Below are 22,847 nucleotides of genomic sequence, written 5' to 3' on the forward strand. Positions count from 1 at the left end.
TCTGTTTGCAAAGCCTGCGCCGAATTGCCATTGTTTTACCAAAGAATCCACAGTGAAATGCACCGATGAATTCAGTGTTGATTTCTTCTGCAGAGGCGGCGTTACACCGATTCGTTTGCTGGGCTTGGTGTCAATAAAGCTTTTATTGGACTAACAAATAAGTTTTCAGTTCTGGAACTTCTAGAATATTCGTATAGTACGATGACCTCCTATATATCAAAAGCTCAAGGAAAAGTTGATTTCTCAATTCATGACCCCTTTAATATCTAAAACGTTTTTATTCTCACAATTTCAAAATTGTATCTCCTGCTGGAATGCTTTTTTCTAACCTTGTTTAACATTACAGGCTTTTACTCTGCTCTGGTGCGTGTCAAGGGTAAAAATACACAGGGCAATGAAAATGATGCTAGACATTCCACATATCTTTGATTTTGAATCATTTGTTTACTCACAGATTTCTACCAAACATCAGAAATCATAGATAGATCTTCATATGGCCGATTACACCCAATGCCAGATTTTGTTAGAAAGAAATGAGGTTTCCTGGTGTTCTGACTCTTGATCTGTGCTTGTTTCATTGCCACTAATCTCAATGTAATTTTCTCAGCATGATCGAGTTGCTTCTGAATGTAACATACTAGATTATCAAATGTCTCTTTTAAAGGCTGCTGATGGGCTCATGGCTGCTCTATGGCTTCGTTCTACATCATGATCCTCCAACTTATTGTCAATCTGCTTTTTTCTGTCTTCTTAAACCTGTTGATTCATCCTTATCTAACATTTTTAGTAACAATGATTTCCCAGATATGCAAAATATGGTTTTGATTATATGTTTAGAACAATGTTTTCTTTTTTCCAGCTAAGATATCCCGGAAAATTAACATGATTGCTGATCAGAAAGATGGTAAGCTATTGTTCTCTCACTTTAGTTTCTAGGAGTAGCTGTGCATCTTTTGCAGGTGATCATTTTCTTCCAACATGAACTGGGCATTTGTCATCAAATAGAAAGGGCAGCTTTTGATGTAGCAGTATGTACAGTACTAATACTGTATTCCTGCTCAGCTGCATCACTGTTTACTATCTATATTATTTGCAATAGTAATAGTAGTGTTGTCAAAAGTACTGACCGCGAAACCAAGTCAGTACTGAAATTTAAAAAATGTGATGGCTTTGAGCGCTGTTGAGTGGATTTGTAAACACCTGATTGGCCTTTGTGTTCACATGCTCATCAGATATGTCTGTGATTTGCCACTGTACATTGATCAATGCTTGGGAGTATTTGAAAGCACATGGAAGTGTTTGAATTTGAAAGTATTTTGAAAGCTGATGGACGACTGCTTTCAAACGCTCCCATGTGTATCTGTGTAAGTGCTCAGTGAAAAGCATCATTGATGTCTATCATAGACTGTAAAAAATATGGATGTAATGTCCGTGATGTCACCCGTAGATTTCTGAAGAGCATTTTTGAAGCGAAAATAAGGCCGCTGCCATCTTAGCAGCACGCCATCGCTCGTCACTCTTGGATAACTGAAAATGGGCAAACAAGTTATATCATTAGAAAGTTTTAAAGGTTTACTGCCAATCTACGGTGTTTTTTTACGATATAGATGTTCCAGCACCAGTTATTGTAATTTGTGTTGGGTGTGCAAATGACAACACGAAAAATCAAGACGGGACTTCATACCTTTATAATGAAATGGCGGTCATGAGATGAATACAATCCATGGTACTCCATGCGTCTCCATTGAAAAACAAAAAACAATACTTTTTGTCCACATAAGCATTAAATCCATGAAATATTGATATATTATCCATTGTTTGCATCACATTTACATCACAAGAAATTATGCAACCTGAGCAGCGTTTATGTTGTAAAACTATATATGATCGTATGTATATCACAAACAAATGAGCCCACATCCAGAGTATAATTTTTCAAAATGCAGCAGTTTTAGTTATAATATCCAAGCAGTGCTGTCTGAGTTTTACATCTTCCCGCCATTGTCATTGTAGTAAATCTCAGGAACCGAACTTTTAGCCAATGCCAAGATGATCCAACAACATGTGTTCTGTTTATCTTTCGCATGCATTTACATCTACACAGACGCTCATCTTTCTTGAGTCTCGACCATTAACGCAGCAAGCCATATTATTTTATAATTGTATAAAATAATCCCGAAAAAAGCACAAACACGGCAGAGATGCCAAATTCAGCGGCTGGAATTATCTGAGGTAAAGTGACGGCTTACAGTAAGTAGCGGCAATTGACCTGTCACTCAAGTGACCACGCCCTTAATTATGCAGAACTTTAAAGTTTAATATAATTTAAACGGATGAGTTATAAAAAATTAACCCCCCTCAGAGTTGTCATGAAGGGCAAAATTTGCAGTATAGACCTAAACCACAATTTGTACCAGCTGTAAACATGTTTTTTTCTGTTTTAAATTTGGCCATTTTAACATGTGGGTCAATGAGATTCTGCTCTCTTTTGGAGCCTGTCCCTAGCGGCCAGTCGATGAATTGCAGTTTAAGTCACTTCAGTTTTGGCCTCAAGAGAAACTGAGGAAGGTTGCTGCTTGACGTCTATTTACAACATGTTTTTGAAGCGTTGATCATTGTAGCCAATCACAGACATATCTGATGAGCGCGTAAACACAATGGCCAATCCGAAGTGTTTATGAATCTGCTCTGCAGCGCTTAAAGTGTCACATTTTTTGAATTTCAGTACCCACTTGGTATCGTGTTCAGTACTTTTGACAACACTAAAGGCCCTTTCACACTGAATACGAAATTCGGCACGAAAATTTTTTCCCCTGTCGCTCCATGATGAAACAGGCAGCCAATTAGAGCTGCGCATTCCCAAAGCAGCTGCTGTTGCACAGAATGCATGTGCGCGAGTGTTATGATTGAGAGTTTTAGATCCGTCAATCATATCTCCTGCTCTTTCGTATATAAAAATTGAGAGAAACACTTTTCTACAGATAAAATATGAAGGCAAATAGACATGATTTTGACAATATGTTTTCTATGTGCACCACATGGTGTTTTTAAACCATGAAAGAATGTTTATGACAAATGATAAGCAGATTTAGCGTTCAGTCCTTTATAAAACATACAAATAATGCATGTCTGGCCATTATCGAATCAAAACCCACTTTAGATTATATCCGAAGTTATTACAATAACTCGATGGTTTAAAGTGCGTTTCGAGCAAAGACAATAATAATCATTAATTTTGAAATGTAGTTTGATGCTAATTGTACCTCTAATTATATTTTATGATGTATTCTTTGAAGCATTATAGATAGTTTGTGTTTCTAATGTAGTACCAAACTTGATTCATTTTCATTTAATGCTGTATATTATGCAGTGGATGATGTTAAAGCCATATATGAGACACATACATGAAGACAAATGCATCGTTGGTTGGCGCCACCTAGCGTGAATTAGCAGAAGATGATCAGTCGTTTCGCGTTCGGTGTGAAAGATCCGTTTTTCCCCGATTCGCCTCGCTTTTTCACGTCACGCTCAGTGTGAAAGAGCCTTAAGTCATAGTAGTCAGTAGTCTACATAGACTATCGCAATGAAGTCTGATCTGGTTTAAAGCTTATTCTGGCCTAGAACTGGCCACTTAGACAGTAAAGGTCTGAAATCAAACCAGTTACAGTCTTGTTTTTATGCTGAGTTTGAATAAATCTGAAATGGTAAACACTACAATAATGTATTTTTTGCTGACAATAAATAACTTTAAATCCTACTTGCTTCCAGAGGTGCTCCAGGTATTGTAGACCTATAATTTAGGTCTGTGTAGATTGTAGACTTGCATGCATGGATGTTGGTACAAATGTATTTAGGTGCAATATATACATTAGCAGTTAAACTTTACACTTACTGTTCCGCGTGTAGAAAGGAGGGTACGGCGTCACTGTTCTCTCCCTGCTAAGAAACAACAGAGTTGTGTAAAGGAAATGAAGAGGAAACAAGCAGCGTCTTTCCGTGAGACCTCATTACGTGACCCCAGTGAGTGGCCCTATTACAGGCTGACCTGATCTGGACTGGTTCATACTAACCCTCACTGGAGCTTGCCGTGTGCAGTTTGTCGATTGTTTGAATGGTGGCGCCCAATTTTGGTTTCAGTGAAACGTAATCACCTTTTTTTCACAGATTTATTTTGAACTGTTTACAGATTAAGGTTTAATATATTTAGTGCAACACACAAGTTACACACTTTCATCATCCTGAAACAAAGCAGATTATGGATTCTGACCTCAAAATACTGTTCACGTTTGCTGTGTAATCCTTAGATTCCCAATGGTGTGATCGTAGCACACTATATTTCTTTCAGCCGGTCGTCTACAGTGATCAGCAGCACACAACATCAGACCAACAATAACCTGTGTCGTATTAACTTCTCTCTTTTTGATTTGCTACTGACTTGTATGAGCTGTTTTTTATGATTTATTAACCAACTGCAGACATTTTATAGGTGAATCTCACAGACCAATATGCTTCATCAAGAGTCATTTCCAAATCAAAAGAAGAATATTTTATTTTGCATACAGGAAATGAAGGTTAAAAGTCAGAATAAATTAAATACAAATTCTGCTATTATGTATAAATGTTTTTTTTTTTGTTTTTTTTTGTCTTTGCAGAAAATATTTTTCTCAATATTTGTATTCATAATTATTTTATTAATATTCATATGAATGTGAAACATGAGCTAGACGTGTTCTTGTCAGTTTTGGTGAGAATCATCTTTGCTTTGCTTTTAAAATTTGCATTTATACTAAAATTAGTGTTATAGGTTTGCCAGAAATATATCTGAATGCATGCTGAATGTATGCAGTGTTTGAGAGTCAAATAAAACCGCAAAACAATGTTTTGTAATTGGTGACTGCTAGTTTTGTCCATTTTCAATGGAAACGTTTGAGTTTTAGGTGTTTTTGGGGATTTGATGGCAATGGTTTGTGTGCAGTAACTGCATGTTTTACTCATTCCACACTACATGTTACTGAAATGTAAAGTTTATATTAATACTGCACATAAAACAACTTTCATAAGAATATCATCAATATATACTGTATTAACTGCTCAAATATTTTTGGTTTCAGGTGTCCTGAGGTGATTCAGACTTGATTTTACTTCATAGCATCATGTTAATTGTCTACTTCTGTTGTCTTTTTGTCCCTGATGGTTCTCAGATGCCAGGGACAACTCGTTCAGCCGCTCACGCAGCTCCAGTGTGACCAGCCTTGACAGAGAGTCACGTGAGGTCATTTCCTCCTTCTACTTTTGTGACTCCCTGTCCAAGAAGAGTGAGACTGTGGCATTGCCCAGCCTGTGGGTGGGCACCTCATTGGGCAGCATGCTGACCATCGCCCTCACTGTGCCCTCCACACCAGAGCAGAGGATGCAACAGCCTGTGGGCGTCTGTTTCTGTGGTAAGACTTGCTTTACAGCTCTGTAAAAATCAGTGGAAGTCCTTGTAAATATGAAAATTTACGAAGTTATGAAATTCCTTTTTTTTTTTTTTTTCTCCGGATTAAATTTTTTAATGGTTTATAAAGGATGCCCTGTCAATTTAATTAATAAAAAAAGTGTAATTAATAAAAAAATTTTAATAATAAGGCCCTATGAAATATTTTTCCTCTGAAATTCTGTATTTTATGATTCAATAAAATTTTTTGAATAAAAAACAATGCACTGAATACCACAGCTTGGAATAATGGAATAGGACTCTGGTTCTATTTTGTGGGTTTGAACGGTTGAAGATCAAAATTACAGTTTCAGTGCAGCTTCAAAGAGCTTTAAACGATACCAGACGAGGAATAAGGGTCTGATCTAGTGAAACGATTGGTCATTTTCGAAACAAATACAACTGTATATGCGTTTTAAACACAAATGATCGTCTTGCACATGTTTCCGCTTTCCGTATTCGTCAAAAAGCTTACGCTGTATGTTCTACGCCTTCCCTATTCAACTTACCAACGAATGCAGCGCCAGTTCTGTTTTTTTTTTTTTTTCGTAAATAGAATAGGGAAGGCGTAGGACATACAGAGTAAGCTTTTTGAAGAATACGGACAGCTGAAGCACATGCAAGACGATCAAGTCCACTATAAGGAGAATAATCCTGGAATGTTTTCATCAAAAACCTTAATTTCTTTTCGACTGAAGAAAGAAGGACATGAACATCTTGGATGACATGGGGCTGAGTAAATTATCAGGAAAATTTTATTTGAAAGTTGACTAATCCTTTAATGTTTAATATAAATAACAGTCTTTTTGCGCTTTAATATTCACATACACTAGTATATATTGTGATTTGATTAAAGGGTAAGTTCACCCAAAAATGAAATTTCTGTCATTAATTACTCACCCTCATGTCGTTCCAAACCTGTAAGAGCCTTGTTCATCTTCTGAACACAAATTAAGATATTTTTGTTGAAATCTGAGAGGTTTTTATCTTCCATCAAAATCAACAAAAATACCACATTCAAGTCCAGAGAAGTATTAAAGACATTGTTTAAATAGTCAGCGTGACTACAGTGGTTCAACCTTAATGTTATGAAGCTACAAGAACACTTTTTGTGTGCAAAAACAAAACAAGAATAACTTTATTGAAGAGGAAATAAGGTTGAATAAAGTTATTAGTATTCTCGTTGCTTCATAACATTAAGGTTGAGCCACTGTAGTCACGCTGACTATTTTAATGATATCTTTACTACTTATCTGGACCTTGAATGCGTACTTTCTATGGGAGATAAAAACCACTCAGATTTCATCAAAAATGTCTTAATTTGTGCTCTGAAGATGAACAAAGGTCTTGAGGGTTTGGAATGATATGAGGGTAAGTAATTAATGACAGAAATTAAATTTGTGGATGAACTAACCCTTTAAGTTCTACTTTTCAGTTTTGATTTATTCATCCAATTTTTGCCAAATTCCTTGACATTCCGCGATATACTGTAAATTCCATTTGTTTGACTATTTCACAATTCCGTCTGCTTTTTCCGCATTGTGGAAATCACTATTGATGGAAAAAGACACGCTTGTTGGTTTGACACTTTCTGCCATCACAGGTTCAGTGGTGCGCTTGAAAGGAGGCATTCTGCGTATGGCCCAGCTGGATGCCAGCGGGACGCTTCTGCCCCATGTTTATGAGCCCTGGTATGAGCCCAACGCCCCTGAGGAAGAGAAAGAACGGCCACGGAGACGCCGGCCCACATCCCCTCCTTCTTCTCAGGAGAACCAGGATTGTCAGTACGCTGTGGTCTGCTCAGAGAAGCAGGCTAAGGTGGTGGCGCTGCCCTCCCAAAACTGCATCTACGAGCACAACATCACCGAGGCCTCCTTTGTACTTAGAGCTGATGTGGTGACGATGCCCGCAGGGGTCGGCCTCGCCTGTTTCTGTGCCAATGGCCACATTATGACCCTCAGGTAATTTGAATGACCTGATAATCAATGCCACCAAATTTTTTTTTCTCTCTCTTTTTTTTTTTCCTAAACCTGTAAACCATCTGTTTTCAGTGTGCCCAGCCTGCGGCCACTGCTGGATGTGAACTACCTTCCTCTGACGGACATGAGGATAGCCAGAACCTTCTGTTTCTCAAACCAAGGACAGGCCCTGTACCTCACATCACCCACTGAGATCCAAAGAATCACCTATAGCCAGGAAACCTGTGATAACCTGCAGGTCAGAATGTGTCCATTATGTTTTATGTGTGTAGGATGTTGTTTGTCCCATTAAAATCCCGTTCATTTTCATACATAGAAAGGGATTTTTAGCGACAACATATAAACCTTTTAATTCAGACTATGGCTGCATGATAATGGTTAAACTGATAATCGCAATTGTTTTGCTCAAAAATGATAATCATGATTATTATCATGACTGCCTTTGTTTGTAATGACACATAATAATATTACTTATTATGAATGACTATTGGTCAATAGTTTTACCATTGTGTTTTTAATGATTTCTTTATTGAATTTTCATAACAACAGAAAGACTAACAAACAAACAAATAAAAAAAACCCCACAGCAATACAAAAATACATTAAAGCTGCAAGCAGCGATGAAAGGGCCCTCGCACCAGGGCACACCACCACCCGGTGACCTTTGAAAACAGTGTATGTAAGCAAGTAAATACAGGAAAAATATAGCAAAGTCATTTCAAAGTGCCACACTTCCTGCTGCCAACAGGTGGTGCTTTGACTATTACTGAATATTGCCATGTAGATATCTTCAGGCCAGGACTATTATCAAACGTGAAGTTTGGAGCAGATCAGACATTGTATGCCTGAGTTACAACAACTTCCTGTTTTGTGGCTTTAATCACATAAATTAGCACTTAGCCAAGTGTTGCATGATTTAACATGTTTCTAGCATGTTTGGTACTTCATGGCATATTTAAATGTGTTTCAGGGAGTGAATTACAGTGCAAAGCATGCCATTTCCTATTTCCAGCAGGTGGCGCTATGACTAACTGAATATTGGCATGTAGATGTCTTTTGGCCAGGACTCTTATCACACATGTGAAGTTTGGGGCAGATCGGACATGGTATGCCTGAGTTACAGCAGCTTCCTCTTTCATGCCGAGACATCAGACTTTGTCAGTCGCCACGGACACGCCCTTCAACAAAAACTCAAGATCTTTGATATTTATCATCACTAAGGCCTTAAGATTAGACTTACCAAATATGATGTTGATCTGGTTAAATCTTTATCAGGAGTTAATCACAGTGTAAAACATGTCATTTCCTGCTACCCACAGGTGGCGCTATGACTGTAACTGAATATTGGCATGTAGATGTCTTCAGGCCTCTAATAAAACATGTGAAGTTTGGGGCAGATCATACATTGTATACCAGAGTTACAACAGCTTCCTCTTTCATGGCGAAACATCAGAATTTTGTCAGGCCGCCACGGATACGCCCTTCAGCGAAATCTAAAGATCTTCGCAATTTAATGTTGCAAAGGCCATTAGATTAGATTGACCGAATATGATGTTAATCTGATAAAAAAAAAAATTGCAAAGAAATTTCAAAATATCTCATTTAGTGCAAAAGGCGTTTAATTGAATTTTTGTAGGTGGCGCTATTGAGCCATTTTGCCACACTTAATTCAGAAACCCATATCAGATGTAAATTTTCACCACTTCTGACATTTGTGCAAAGTTTCATGAGTTGTCAAGCATGTTTAGACCTTCAAAAATGTGATTAATTTTGAAGAAGAATATTTGACTGAGCAATTACAATAGGGTCCTCACACCATCGGTGCTCAGGTCCTAAAAAACACCACACACAGTCCGTAAAACAAATGTGTACAATATAATATAGCAGAACCATATATGATATTACAGACGAGGGCTAAAGAGCCTTAATACGAAATAATGGGGAGTAACACCCCCACGCCTAATCTGGTCATGCGTGCAGTAAATACTGTGTGCTACTATCAAGACAAGTGCTTGTCCAGGAATGACAAGAATAATAGTGCAGTGTAGATGGTCAATCAGTCAATAGAGACTGCATCCAACCGCAAAGGTTTAACGTGCTCTAAAAAGGATAGCCAAATTCTTGAAAATGGAACCATGGAACCATGTAGGCAGTGTTTAATCTTTTCCAACTGAACAAAGAATAGAGCATCTTTTATCCAATGAGTATGAGAGCATATCAAAATACAACATCTCGCTAACAGTGTGAGAAAAGCTAAAAACTCAATGAAATGAGACTCCAATGAGTTATATTAGGAAGTAGTAGTAAATTGTAAAGGTAAATTTAATCATGTTATTATTGTTTTGCATAAATAAGTGCAGTTACTTATACAGGTGCTGGTCATATAATTAGAATATCATCAAAAAGTTTATTTATTTCACTAATTCCATTCAAAAAGTGAAACTTGTATATTATATTCATTCATTACACACAGACCGATATATTTCAAATGTTTATTTCTTTTAATTTTGATGATTATAACTGACAACTAAGGAAAATCCCAAATTCAGTATCTCAGAAAATTAGAATATTACTTAAGACCAATACAAAGAAAGGATTTTTAGAAATCTTGGCCAAAGTATGAGCATGTACAGCACTCAATACTTAGTTGGGACTCCTTTTGTCTGAATTACTGCAGCAATGCGGCGTGTGGCATGGAGTCGATCAGTCTGTGGCACTGCTCAGGTGTTATGAGAGCCCAGGTTGCTCTGATAGTGGCCTTCAGCTCTTCTGCATTGTTGGGTCTGGCATATCGCATCTTCCTCTTCACATAGATTTTCTATGGGGTTAAGGTCAGGCGAGTTTGCTGGCCAATTAAGAACAGGGATACCATGGTCCTTAAACCAGGTACTGGTAGTTTTGGCACTGTGTGCAGGTGCCAAGTCCTGTTGGAAAATGAAATATGCATCTCCATAAAGTTGGTCAGCAGCAGGAAGCATGAAGTGCTCTAAAACTTCCTTGTATACGGCTACGTTGACCTTGGACCTCAGAAAACACAGTGGACCAACACCAGCAGATGACATGGCACCCCAAACCATCACTGACTGTGGAAACTTTACACTGGACCTCAAGCAATGTGGATTGTGTGCCTCTCCTCTCTTCCTCCAGACTCTGGGACCCTGATTTCCAAAGGAAATGCAAAATTTACTTTCATCAGAGAACATAACTTTGGACCACTCAGCAGCAGACCAGTCCTTTTTGTCTTTAGACGCTTCTGACGCTGTCTGTTGTTCAAGAGTGGCTTGACACAAGGAATGCGACAGCTGAAACCCATGTCTTGCATACGTCTGTGCGTAGTGGTTCTTGAAGCACTGACTCCAGCTGCAGTCCACTCTTTGTGAATCTCCCCCACATTTTTGTATGAGTTTTGTTTCACAATCCTCTCCAGGGTGTGGTTATCCCTATTGCTTGTACACTTTTTTCTACCACATCCAATGTGCTTGGACACAGAGCTCTGTGAACAGCCAGCCTCTTTTGCAATGACCTTTTGTGTCTTGCCCTCCTTGTGCAAGGTGTCAATGGTCGTCTTTTGGACAACTGTCAAGTCAGCAGTCTTCCCCATGATTGTGTAGCCTACAGAACTAGACTGAGAGACCATTTAAAATGCCTTTGCAGGTGTTTTGAGTTAATTAGCTGATAGAGTGTGGCACCAGGTGTCTTCAATATTGAACCTTTTCACAATATTAAAATTTTCTGAGATACTGAATTTGGGATTTTCCTTAGTTGTCAGTTATAATCATCAAAATTAAAAGAAATAAACATTTGAAATATATCAGTCTGTGTGTAATGAATGAATATAATATACAAGTTTCACTTTTTGAATGGAATTAGTGAAATAAATCAACTTTTTGATGATATTCTAATTATATGACCAGCACCTGTAATACACCTGTAACCAGTTAACTTATCAGTTACGTGCAAAAACATTTGTTATTATTTTTAAATAGTCTACTCTTTTTAAATATAGCAGCTTTAGTGATTATAAAAGGTATGCTCTTTATTTTCTTTCTGTGTAATTCAGTCACAAATAAGTTTTTGTTTTTCATGAGACTATTGCTGCGTCCCATTTCGCCTACTTATACTATGCCCTAAAAGTATGTACTCTTTCTGTGAACAAAAAGTACTTACTTTTGAGTGTGTAGCAAAATAGTAGACAAGCTTTGGGACATACTATCACATCATACAATCGCGTCTTTGCTCTCTGTCGCATCCAGTCACTGGCCTGTCAATCATCTTACATCCTCCACATTTCATTTAGCAAATTTCCTGCCATATCGGAGAGAAATGCAGTACCATGTTGATCTGCAGTCGGGTCTTTCATGTGGAGAACTCTCTTCATATTAATGCATAATGATACATTTAAAAGTTAATTGCCAATCGAATCTTTATAAAAGTCCACATTGGTATTTACAGATGAAAAATAACACAGATAACAATAAATAAATATTTTCTATCAATTTGAACCGATTATTAGTCACTCAAACCTCTCAGCGTCGATCGCGCATATCCGCCATGTTTTGTAGTTTTTTTAGCACTTTTTACTCGTGTTTGTAGTTCTTAACTGAATCCTCGTCCAATGCGCAATGGGTTGTGGGCAATATTAGCCTTTATAGTGTGCACGGATCCACACTTCGAAAATCTACCGGAAATAGTAGACCATCCGGGGACTTTTGGCATACTCTTTTCAACATACTATGCTTTGGGACACACTTATTTTAATCTCACATACTATTTAGGATGGATAGTATGGACATTGGGATGCAGGGTTTTTGTACTTTTCCATATAATAGGGAGTCAATGAGTGCTTCTCTGCCGCCATCTATTGGTAATTTCATGTTGTTGTTGTTGTTGTTGTTTTGTTTGCCTAAAAGTATTATAGTAGTTTTCCTTCACCTTTAAACTTTTAGTTTTACAAATCATCACATTAGAAATAACATTTAAATTGGATAATATGTAGACCTTTTAAGTGCTGGTAAAAGTGTGAAGCACTTTAAATAGTTCTTGAAAAGTGCTTTAATTTCACTCTCATAAGTTTGCATGGACCCTGAAATTAATAATGTCAAAACATTTGAGTATTTCTGCCACAATACCTAGTTTCAGTAAGCGTTACTACATTAATCCATGGTGATTTGTGGACTGGGGAGCCATAACTTGTTCATGGCACAATGTTTCTCCTGGTTTCCACGTCATCGTTCTTTGATCTGATATCTGTGGTTTAAAGAATTCTGTGCTGAATTTGAATGCTTCCTGCTAGATCTTGCAGCGATGTTATTAATTCTGCTGGGAATTAAAATGCTTTCTCACTGGATCTCCCAGTGATGTGTAGTAAGCAGTGTCACTTGATCGAGATCAGAGCGTGCTGAGCAGCTTTTATCAGTTGTGCAATGTGGTGGTGGCACCAGTGCGACTTCTAACAAAATTCAGTCACAGCAGCAGGAAAAAAGATTGAAAAATGCAACCATTTAGTCGCAGTCTGTAGTGCTTTATTTGCAGTGCCTTTATTTGCAGGGTTAGTTCACCCAAAAATCAAATTTCTGTCATTAATTACCCTCATGTCGTTCCAAACCCATAACACCTTCATTCATCTTCAGAACACAAATTAAGATATTTTTTGATGAAATCTGAGAGGGGTTTTTTTTGTTCTCAATAGAAAGCAACGAAATTACCACATTCAAGGTCCAGAAAAGTATTAAAAACATTGTTAAAGTAGTCAACATGGCTACAGTGGCTCAACCTTAATGTTATGAAGCGACGAGAATACTTTTTGTGAACAAAAACAAAATAAAAATAACGCCTTTATTCAACAAATCTGTCTCTCCCCTGTCATTCTCCTACACTATTTTCATTGTAGCGCTTCAGTATTGGCCAACGCCTGACGTAGGAGCCGGCCAGTGCTCCGTTGTAAACACGGAAGCGCTACAATGCGTTCACTGCACCAACTGCGTATGAGTCTGACAGTGTAGAGAAAAAAATTGTTGAATAAAGTCATTTTTATTTGGTTTTTGCTCTCAAGAAGTATTCTCTTCGCTTCATTACATTAAGGTTGAACCACTGCAGTCACGGTGACTATTGTAACGATGTCTTTGATGTTAATTACATTGCTTTCTATAGGGGATAAAAAAAATATATTGAATTTCATCTTAATTTGCATTCCAAAGATGAACGAAGGTCTTACAGGTTTGGAACGACATGAGGGTGAGTAATTATTGACAGAAATTTTGTTGGTGAACTAATCCTTTAAGAATCAGATATCCATTTCATATCCATTTATTATGAGGTGCTCATTTCTGCAGGAGATGCTTGGAGAGCTGTTTACTCCAGTGGAGACACCAGAGGCTCCGAACAGAGGGTTCTTCAAGGGCTTATTTGGAGGCGGTGCTCAGTCCTTGGACAGAGAGGACCTGTGTAAGTATTAATCTGTCACTCACAGATACAAAATCCTATCAGCCTTAGCTGATATCTATACTGTTTTCAATCAGTCATCAGCAAAAATAACTATATCGTGATATGTATTATTATCGTGATATAAAATTACTCATTACTATTGTGATATAAGATTTTGGTCATATCGCCCAGACCTAATTTGACATGTAAATCCATAGTCGGGGACACCCCTAGTTATGATGCTACTGAATGTGTGAACAAAGCATTACCTTAATGAGCATGTACAAGGTCTGCTTTGACCAAAAGACCAGATATGATGAATGAAAACCTGGAGTCAGAGTTTTAAAAAAACTAATTTGAAGAAAATTTTACTGAAGAATAGTTTAAAATGCAGTTTCATCAGCAGAAGTCAGCTTCATCACTCACAAGGAGTTCGTAGGCCACCCGCATACATTCAATACAGCAGCAGTTATATAACCGAGTTCACTAACTACATCATTACTTCAGGTGAAAAGGATTCTGATTGGCTAAGAAATAGATACAAATTAGAAATTGTCCACACATGGATTGATGGGCATAAGCATGTCTCCATAGATGATACAGATGACGACAAGACCATGGTTTAGGCACAGAGTGACCCACCAAGGTCACAGAACAGCTCTTCTAGGCGCCAACTTGTCGAGAAAAACAAGTCGTTCCATCATCCAGGGTGCCAGTTGTTCATCTTTCACCAATACTGCTCTGCAACAAGAATACCAGCACACCTACAAAGATACAAAGGATGTGTAGCTTCTCCAAGGTTGAAGTTGGTTGAGCAGGATATTTCCCCAAAACATATAGATAAGTTGTACTTTTCTCACAGTGAGAGGTACAGACAATATTCATCATTATTCTCTAGAGTTTGAGGATGAAAAGTAAAATAAATGCATTAACATACGTTGAGGAGGTCATTCAAATTATTTAATATTTAGACAGATAAATATTGATCAATAACTTCATTATAAAATCACTCAAAAGATGTACATTGAAGCGGCAGTGGATTCCAGAATCCGCCCCCTTCAGGGCCAGTCATAGGGACTGTTTACACTTGGTCACTTCATGTGTTTTTACTGATCAGATAGTTATCTGCTTTGTTAAAATGGTTCCATTTACACTTGGCCACATGAATATAAAAAAGATCCCACGTTATATGCGAATTTCACGTCACCGAAAGCAACAGACCTGCGCTGCATTTTATTTATCATCAGCTAATTTCAAGATCAAAGACTGCATTAGGAGAGAGAGCCGCATCAGCGCTGGTAGGATCATTTAGTCTCATTACTTTTAATGAAGATGATTGTGTTTCGAGCATTTGCGACTTACTTTTAGTTTCATTTGTGGCTGTTTGCGCGCCGGCTTGCTGAAGAGATACTCAGCTACTCATCTGCGGCGATGCATGATGCAGTATCTCTGTCATATGTGGCTATTACATTTTATTTAGCCTATAACACACTCCCACACTTGTATTGTTTTTAACATTTTGGGAAGAGTAAGATTTACTTATGTGGTTTCAACAACCAGATGCATTTACTCTTGTTCAGTTTCGTCTGATATGCATCTTAGACCACCTCCTGAAGTGATTTGAGTGACCGGATTTAAATCTGTCCCGGAAGCGTTTCAGAGGGCATTTAACCCATTTACATCTTTTCACAATAGGATAGCTATCTGATCAGAGAAAACACATGAAGTCACCAGGTATAAACAGACCCAAAAGGTTCTGATGTAGATGACGCGACAGCACCGTTTACAGTAATAATTTTAATAGTTTTTCTTTGCAAACGTATGCTAGATGGATGGTGTTGTGTCTTGCTTTATCACCATCTCTGCATAAACGTCACATCCTGAGACCCAGCCTTCCTTTCCATTCATCAGTGCTGCGGCTTTGGATTTAAATCTGTTGTGCAGAGTCTCTTGTTTTTAAAAACAAAATCATGTTCTGTATGATAAGCCCCTTACGCCTGTCATTCAGAAGTAAAAAAATGTCAGATTGGACTGTGAATCTTAAGAGCTTCTCCTCATTTGGGCGGATGAAGAAAACTGCAGTGTTTAAAGGTCATTTCTGTTGATTGACATCACAGAGTTTACTGGTATTTTGGTTCTGATGTGTGAATGGTGTCTTAACAGTAAAGAAACAGAAAACTTGTTGGTTGTGAACAGTACAATTGTGTATTTACTGTAAAAGTCAATCTGGTAATTTTACTATAATTTACCAGGTTTAATGTGTGAAATAGGCATGTGATGGTATCAGATTCTCATTTAACGATAATTACTGAAGCTTTTATCATGGTATATTGTATTACCATGGTATTGAATTAAGTTATAATAAGTATTGTCCTCCTAACAGAACTTTTTTCTTATAAGAAAGAGAACTCTGAACATTTAAATACAATAAAATAATACAAAAAAATGTATATAGTAAACAAATGTTTCAAACTGATTTAAAGGTGCAATATGTACAATTTTCTGTCCGCTAGAGGCCTATTCAAAATCGTGAATATGAACCTAACGCAGCTCTGTTTATTATATTAGATACATTTGAGTGCGTTGAAAATGAATAACGTTACTTTGTGCGTTCGCTCGGCGGCTGCCGTGAGACACTTGTTTGAGACGCACTGTAGTAAGAGATCAATTTAAGAATATCATATTAAATGCTTGTTGGAAACATTTGGGATATTGTAAGTACTCAAGTGAACAAAATATATAACACTGACCTAGTGGTTTTTGGATATTTTACTGCAAAAATATTACATATTGCACCTTTAAAGCTGCTGTCCGTAATTATTTTTTTTGTGTTCAAAATGTACAAAAATTATATAATGAAAATGTACAACATGAATCCATTATCCAAATCATTATGGTACACTTATAATAAGTGTTTATATTCAGACTATTTCAGACCGGATTGGTAGGGCTCGCCGCAGAGTATCACAGTAACTGCGTGACTCGCCATAGACGTACACGGAGAAAAGTAGCTCCGGCTATAGTGTTCTTCCACAAGACGTGTGCAGTTCTGTTTATTAACCGCTAGAGGGCCAAAAAGCATGGACTGCAGCTTTAAGTGGAAAAGAACTATAAATAACAATAGATAACACTTTACTATAAGGTTAATGCATTAACTGACATTAATAGTGAGCAATAGCTACATTTGTTACAGTAGTTACTATTCTTTGCTAATGTTAGTTAATAAAAATACAACTGTTCATTATTAGTTCATGTTAGCTCAGGTCCATTTAAATATTAAGAGATACAACTTTGATTTTAATAATGTATTAGGAAATGTTGAAATTAACATTAACTAATATTAATAAATTGCTTTAGAAGCATTTTTTATTGTTTATGTTAACTAATGAATCAACTAATATAACTTTTATATTTGCAGATTTATATTTCAGTAAAACATACAAACATACTAATAGAACCTTGTTGTAAAGTGTTATTGAACAATAATAAAGAATCAGAACTTTTTTAGTCAATATCTAGGACATGTTTTAGTCCCGATTTAAAAGTAAAAATGTTTCAGTTTAAAAAATAGATAGACTGTTAATTCTTTAATTAATAAGTATTTAGGTATTTGGTGCTTTGATGATAATGACCATAGTGAATGCAAAAATCTGAATGGCTTTTTAAAACATTTAAAAACTGTTCTGATCATAGATCAGTGGGTCAGAAACAGAAAGTAGCGCAGCTGCTTTGTTTATAGGGGTTACCGGGTTAACGGCTGCATTTCTGTTGTTCCAGAAATGCCATGTAATGTCAGAGGGCAAATTCCAATCGGAAGTGAGCATCTCTATGCCCTACTCACTCTGAAGGGCAGAGCCCTTGAAGAGGGGATTGGAAGGAGCAGGGCACTTGTGTGTCATAATGAAGCCATTTGGAACCAACTTGTCAAAGGGAGAAATGAAAGACTTATAATTACATATGTAATTAAATAATAAAAAAAAGATTTTAAGATTTTCAAATCAGTAAACTAATTAATAATAATAATAAAAAGGAGATCAAGAATCGTTTTGGGATCGGATTATGAGGTGCCTAAAGATTCCCACCCCTATAAAAAAATGCCTACTTTGGCCAGTACTGATTTTTAGGTGCCTCTTTTCATACTTGATATTGTCAGAAATGTGCCTAGTTTCAAGATCTCTCATGTTTCTTCTCATCTACAGTTGGAGAGGTGGCTGCTGGTAAGGCCTCGCGCAGTCTGGCACAGCACATCCCAGGTCCAGGTGGTATGGAGGGCATGAAGGGGGCCGCGTCTGGTGTGGTGGGAGAGTTGGCACGGGCGAGGATAGCTCTGGATGAGAGAGGACAGAAACTAGGCGAGCTGGAGGAGAGGACAGCAGCCATGATGTCCAGTGCAGACTCCTTCTCCAGACACGCACATGATGTAAGATGATCACTTGCAGTTCAACACGACTGATGCCGTTTAGAGTGATACAAAGGCTATGTTTCAAAACTTGTGAGCATATGGCAGTCCTTCCAGGATTTTCGCAATAGCAGTATTTAATGCAAAAAATCAAACAAGCTTTTCTTGTTTCTGCAAATCTATGATTCAAAGTCCAAACAAGTTAATCAATACATGTTTAAGTGTCCTGCCACTGCATTGCAGTAAATTCCGTTGTAAAGTCCCCATATGAAGCACTGGGACACCTGATTTTATACAAATGTTTTGAAAGGAAAGAAAAATTGTAACACACAGCCCATTTGAGCATTGGACAGGGTAATATTTAATATCGAATTATATATCCCCATCATTTGTTCATGACCTTCACTTGTCTATTGTCTTTTCAACCTGTTCCCTTCCAAAATATGCAAGAGAGACGCAGACGGGTGATTCCTAAGGTTTGGTGGAGTTTATGTCCCTATTAAACAATACTGCATATTTTACATAAAATGTTAATCAACTTTCATGCCACATGGTCTTTCATGCATAGATGTACCCTAATTAACAAAAATTCATAATGATTAGTACCTAAGAATCATTTATTAAAAAAAAAAAAAACTTTTTGAAGCACTTGACATGCAAATTCCCATGTTCCCAATCATGTTTTCTCAACTTCGCTTTGAAATAAATGTTACATGTAGATTTCTAAATTAGCAATTAAGTATTAGTATATACATTTACATTTATATACATTTCTCTTTGACATACAATACAATTTATTGTCGTACATAGTTTTATAATGTGTAAAACCATTAAAATGATTTGTGTCCCTCAAACTCCAGTCCACCCTGTTACACTGGTGCTATTTGCCTTTGAAAATCTTAAGCGTATGCACTAAATCTCATGACTTGCTGGAAGTGACATCATTACTTGGAGGGAAAGCAGCTCCAAGAACAAAATAAGAATCAGTCATGAATTTTCGCTGGATAAGTCAGTTTTAATTTGTGTTACGTTTTAATAGCGTAATAGCTTAAAACATAACATGTCCACCCTGTTGTCAATTTATATTGGACATGAAAATGTTTATTTTTAAAATAACGTCCACCCTGTTACACGCTGCTTTGTAAAAATGTCATGAAACAGTGTGGACACATTCCATATGTGAATGTGAAATATGAAATATTCGCTCAGGATTACTAGATTATACTGACCTGAGCTTGACCAGTGTGTTTTTATGATAGACAGGCATTTTCTTCCTCTGACAAGACTTAAAAAATAATTGAATTTTAAAAATGTTTTCATCAAGTCTGCTCAATCCAAAATCCACCAAATTGTAGGAATGACCCGGCTGTGCAAGTAAACCAACCCTGTTTATATTTTCGTGTTAAGTGTGTTGGACGAAATAAAAGTTTCTAGAGGTTAATGATAGCATTAATCCTCTATTTGTAATTCTGCATATGATGTATATTGGGGCAAATATTTGCTAGTCCCCATGTCTGATTTCACCACTAGATTTACTGTATATATACTTTTTAAATATTTCTAGTGAATGCAATCACTGATAATACTATTATAAAAAAAAAAAAAAAAAATTAAAATTTGAATTTGAATTTAAAATGATTTTTTAATTTAAAATGTATAGTAAATAGTATTGATTACACATCAGGTGGTACCTGATTACATGTAATTTCGATTGCAGCGCAGTGGCAATTTCGCAAAATCCAGAAAATCTCCTGCAAAGTCCTGGTGGGACTGATTTCATTGTGTTGTTGCTATTGAGTTTTAAGAATCAGTGATTTTGGTTGGTATTGGGGTCCAAAAATGCTGTTTAGGTTGGCAGCTCACTAGGTTTTTAAGATGCAGCCGTATTCTTTGTCAAACAAGGATGATTGTGTTGGATAATTTGTTTCCTAGAGGGTAAACCATCTGTCTTTCTTCACCAGATAATGCTGAAATACAAGGACAAGAAATGGTACCAGCTCTGAGGTCCCTGCAGGGAGTCAGCGGACCTTCCTGTGAAAACAGCAGATCCATCATCTCTCCTCCATTTCTTCCTTCTCTTCCTGTGTCTCTCTCTCTGTGATGTCCAGAGACTGCCACTCTCGCTCAGCACAACGTCACGCGGCATTACCTCAAGCTGAGGAGCTGCGGAAAGACAGAGGAGACAGGAGGGGAAGGAACAGGACAGGCGCATTAGGCCGGGATTTCCTTCCCTTCTCGGTGGCAGTTGAGTTTCCTCTCCTTAAAAAAAACAAAGCCGTGTATCTTGTCTTGGAGTTGGGAGAGGGGGTCTGTCACTGGTGCTGCCCCCTGTCTTATACCTTCATTCACCACGCTGTCATTTTTACTGCCATTCTATCTGCAAAGAAACTACAGAAAGGATTGTGGGACATTTTGGGAAAAGAAATTATTTAAGATGAATGAATGGGTTAGAGAGATATACAGCTGACAGAAGAAGGTCTAATGTCTGCATAGCCAAGCTTAATGCTTCTGATAATCTGTCACTAGAGCAAGAAAAGATTGCATGTCTAGTGATTTAATTTAGGAAATTAGTGCTTTTTCTTATTTTACGAATTAGAGTGAATCTCATCCAGATAATATTTCACCTCGAAATCAATATTTTGCATAAAGAAAACACTCTTTAAGCAAACTATTTCTTGTTTATTTTGATTTTAAGGTGAAACATAACCTGGATTTCATGAGATTCACTCAGTAATCATGTTACCTTTGGAAAAGGCCGGATTGTCTTACATAAGGTGTGATGAAGTACCATTTAATTTCACCTCTAAAGGGCTGGAAGTTGCTGTATTTACCACATATCATGTGATTATTTTGCCATATGAAATTGCAGACAGGCCTGGGTGGTGAAGCTGATCTGATCATGCATCATTTTGTTGATTCTTTCGTCTAAACGACGTATTGGTTTACACTGATCAGGTCTCAAAGAGCTTTTACGGAAGAGCTCTGACTATGATGTACACTATACGCTGCGCTGACACTGGAGAAAGTTGTTCATTTTTAAATTAAATATATAAAGAGAACACGTAGGTGAATCTCACAGAAACATGTCCGGCTCGTATTTCACCCCAGAATTTTGCATTGTGCTTAGAAAACAATACATTAAATTTAAATCAGAATTAAAGGCTACAAATACTATCATGATGTATAAATATTTCTTTTAAATTTAAATTTATTTCCCCCCGCTATTTGTTTTTCCTGCATTACAGAATAAAAATGTGCCTGATTGTCATGAAAAAGTGCAAAAAATGGGCTTAGATTTCTGTAAACAAAATCTAATTTAGTATTTCGCCGATATTTTTTTTTTGGGCTGAAACATGACCCCGACATGCTCTTAAAGGAACACTCCACTTTTTTCGAAAATAGGCTCATTTTCCAACTCCCCTAGAGTTAAACAGTTACCGTTTTTGAATCCATTCAGCCGATCTCTGGTTCTGGCGGTACCACTTTTAGCATAGCTTAGCATAGTTCATTGAATCTGATTAGACCGTTAGCATCTCGCTCAAAAATGACCAAAGAGTTTCGATATTTTTCCTATTTAAAACTTGACTCTTCTGTAGTTACATCGTGTAATAAGACCGTCAGAAAATGAAAAGTTGTGATTTTCTAGGCCGGTATGGCTAGGAACTATACTCTCATTCCAGCGTAATAATCAAGGAACTTTGCTGCCGTACCATGGGTGCAGCAGTGCAATGATATTACGCAGAGCTTGTGACCCCCTGTTTGCACAGGGAGTGTGCCTTGCAACCATGGAGACTTTTGTGAGAGACGCTGCGTAATATCATTGTGCCTGCTGAACCCATACGGCAGCAAAGTTCCTTGATTATTACGCCGGAATGAGAGTATAGTTCCTAGCCATATCGGCCTAGAAAATCACAACTTTTTATTTTCCGTCGGTCTTATTACACGATGTAACTACAGAAGAGTCAAGTTTTAAATAGGAAAAATATCGAAACTCTTTGGTCACTTTTGAGCGCGATGCTAACGGTCTAATCAGATTCAATGAACTATGCTAAGCTATGCTAAAAGTGGTACCGCCAGAACCGGAGATCGGCTGAACGGATTTGAAAACGGTAACCGTTTAACTCTAGGGGAGTTGGAAAATCAGGCTATTTTCAAAAAAAGCGGAGCGTTCCTTTAACCGGTTTCACCCGTGTGAATAACTGCTGAATGTTTGCTGGTTATATACAAACAGTGACCCGAAGAGCGTCAATTATTTTTGTTCTAAAGGAGCGGGTTATTTTTGAACGCAAGTGTGAGGCATGATCTTGATTATGTGCCTTGTGATGATTGACATGTCAGAAACCCGTCCCGCTCTGCTCTGCTCTCCGGCGAGCTCCTACGGACGGGACACCGGCGGAATGTGCCGAGAGTACTGAATCTTCATATGCAAAACAGGTTCCCGCAATGGCTCATGGGGGACTCAGTACAGTACCGGGTGACCTCCTCATCCGAATGGTATTTTCTAAGAAGCCTTTTGGATGGACTAATGCATGAGTTTGTCATCCTCACAGAGAGGTGAATATATCTATCT

The 22,847-nt window shown here is 37.5% G+C and overlaps 1 protein-coding gene across 7 annotated transcripts in view; it reads left to right on the plus strand.

Annotated features, from left to right (window-relative positions):
- stxbp5b (syntaxin binding protein 5b (tomosyn)) overlaps positions 1–21,699 on the plus strand; it is a 78,454-nt gene extending 56,755 nt beyond the window's left edge. For 3 of the 7 annotated variants that reach the window (XM_067368479.1, XM_067368480.1, XM_067368481.1), the window contains 8 exons: positions 860–904; positions 3,907–4,020; positions 5,202–5,441; positions 7,080–7,437; positions 7,528–7,693; positions 13,788–13,899; positions 18,078–18,298; positions 20,239–21,699. In XM_067368479.1, the coding sequence (XP_067224580.1) occupies positions 860–904; positions 3,907–4,020; positions 5,202–5,441; positions 7,080–7,437; positions 7,528–7,693; positions 13,788–13,899; positions 18,078–18,298; positions 20,239–20,280 (1,298 nt within the window). In that variant the 3' untranslated portion in view covers positions 20,281–21,699. The remainder of the gene's footprint in view (positions 1–859; positions 905–3,906; positions 4,021–5,201; positions 5,442–7,079; positions 7,438–7,527; positions 7,694–13,787; positions 13,900–18,077; positions 18,299–20,238) is intronic. The other 4 variants (XM_067368482.1, XM_067368483.1, XM_067368484.1 and 1 more) reach the window with 2 other exon arrangements.
- The last annotated feature ends 1,148 nt before the right edge of the window (positions 21,700–22,847 follow it).

Source organism: Chanodichthys erythropterus, chromosome 18, assembly GCF_024489055.1.
Source record: "Chanodichthys erythropterus isolate Z2021 chromosome 18, ASM2448905v1, whole genome shotgun sequence".
NCBI classification, from domain to species: domain Eukaryota; kingdom Metazoa; phylum Chordata; class Actinopteri; order Cypriniformes; family Xenocyprididae; genus Chanodichthys; species Chanodichthys erythropterus.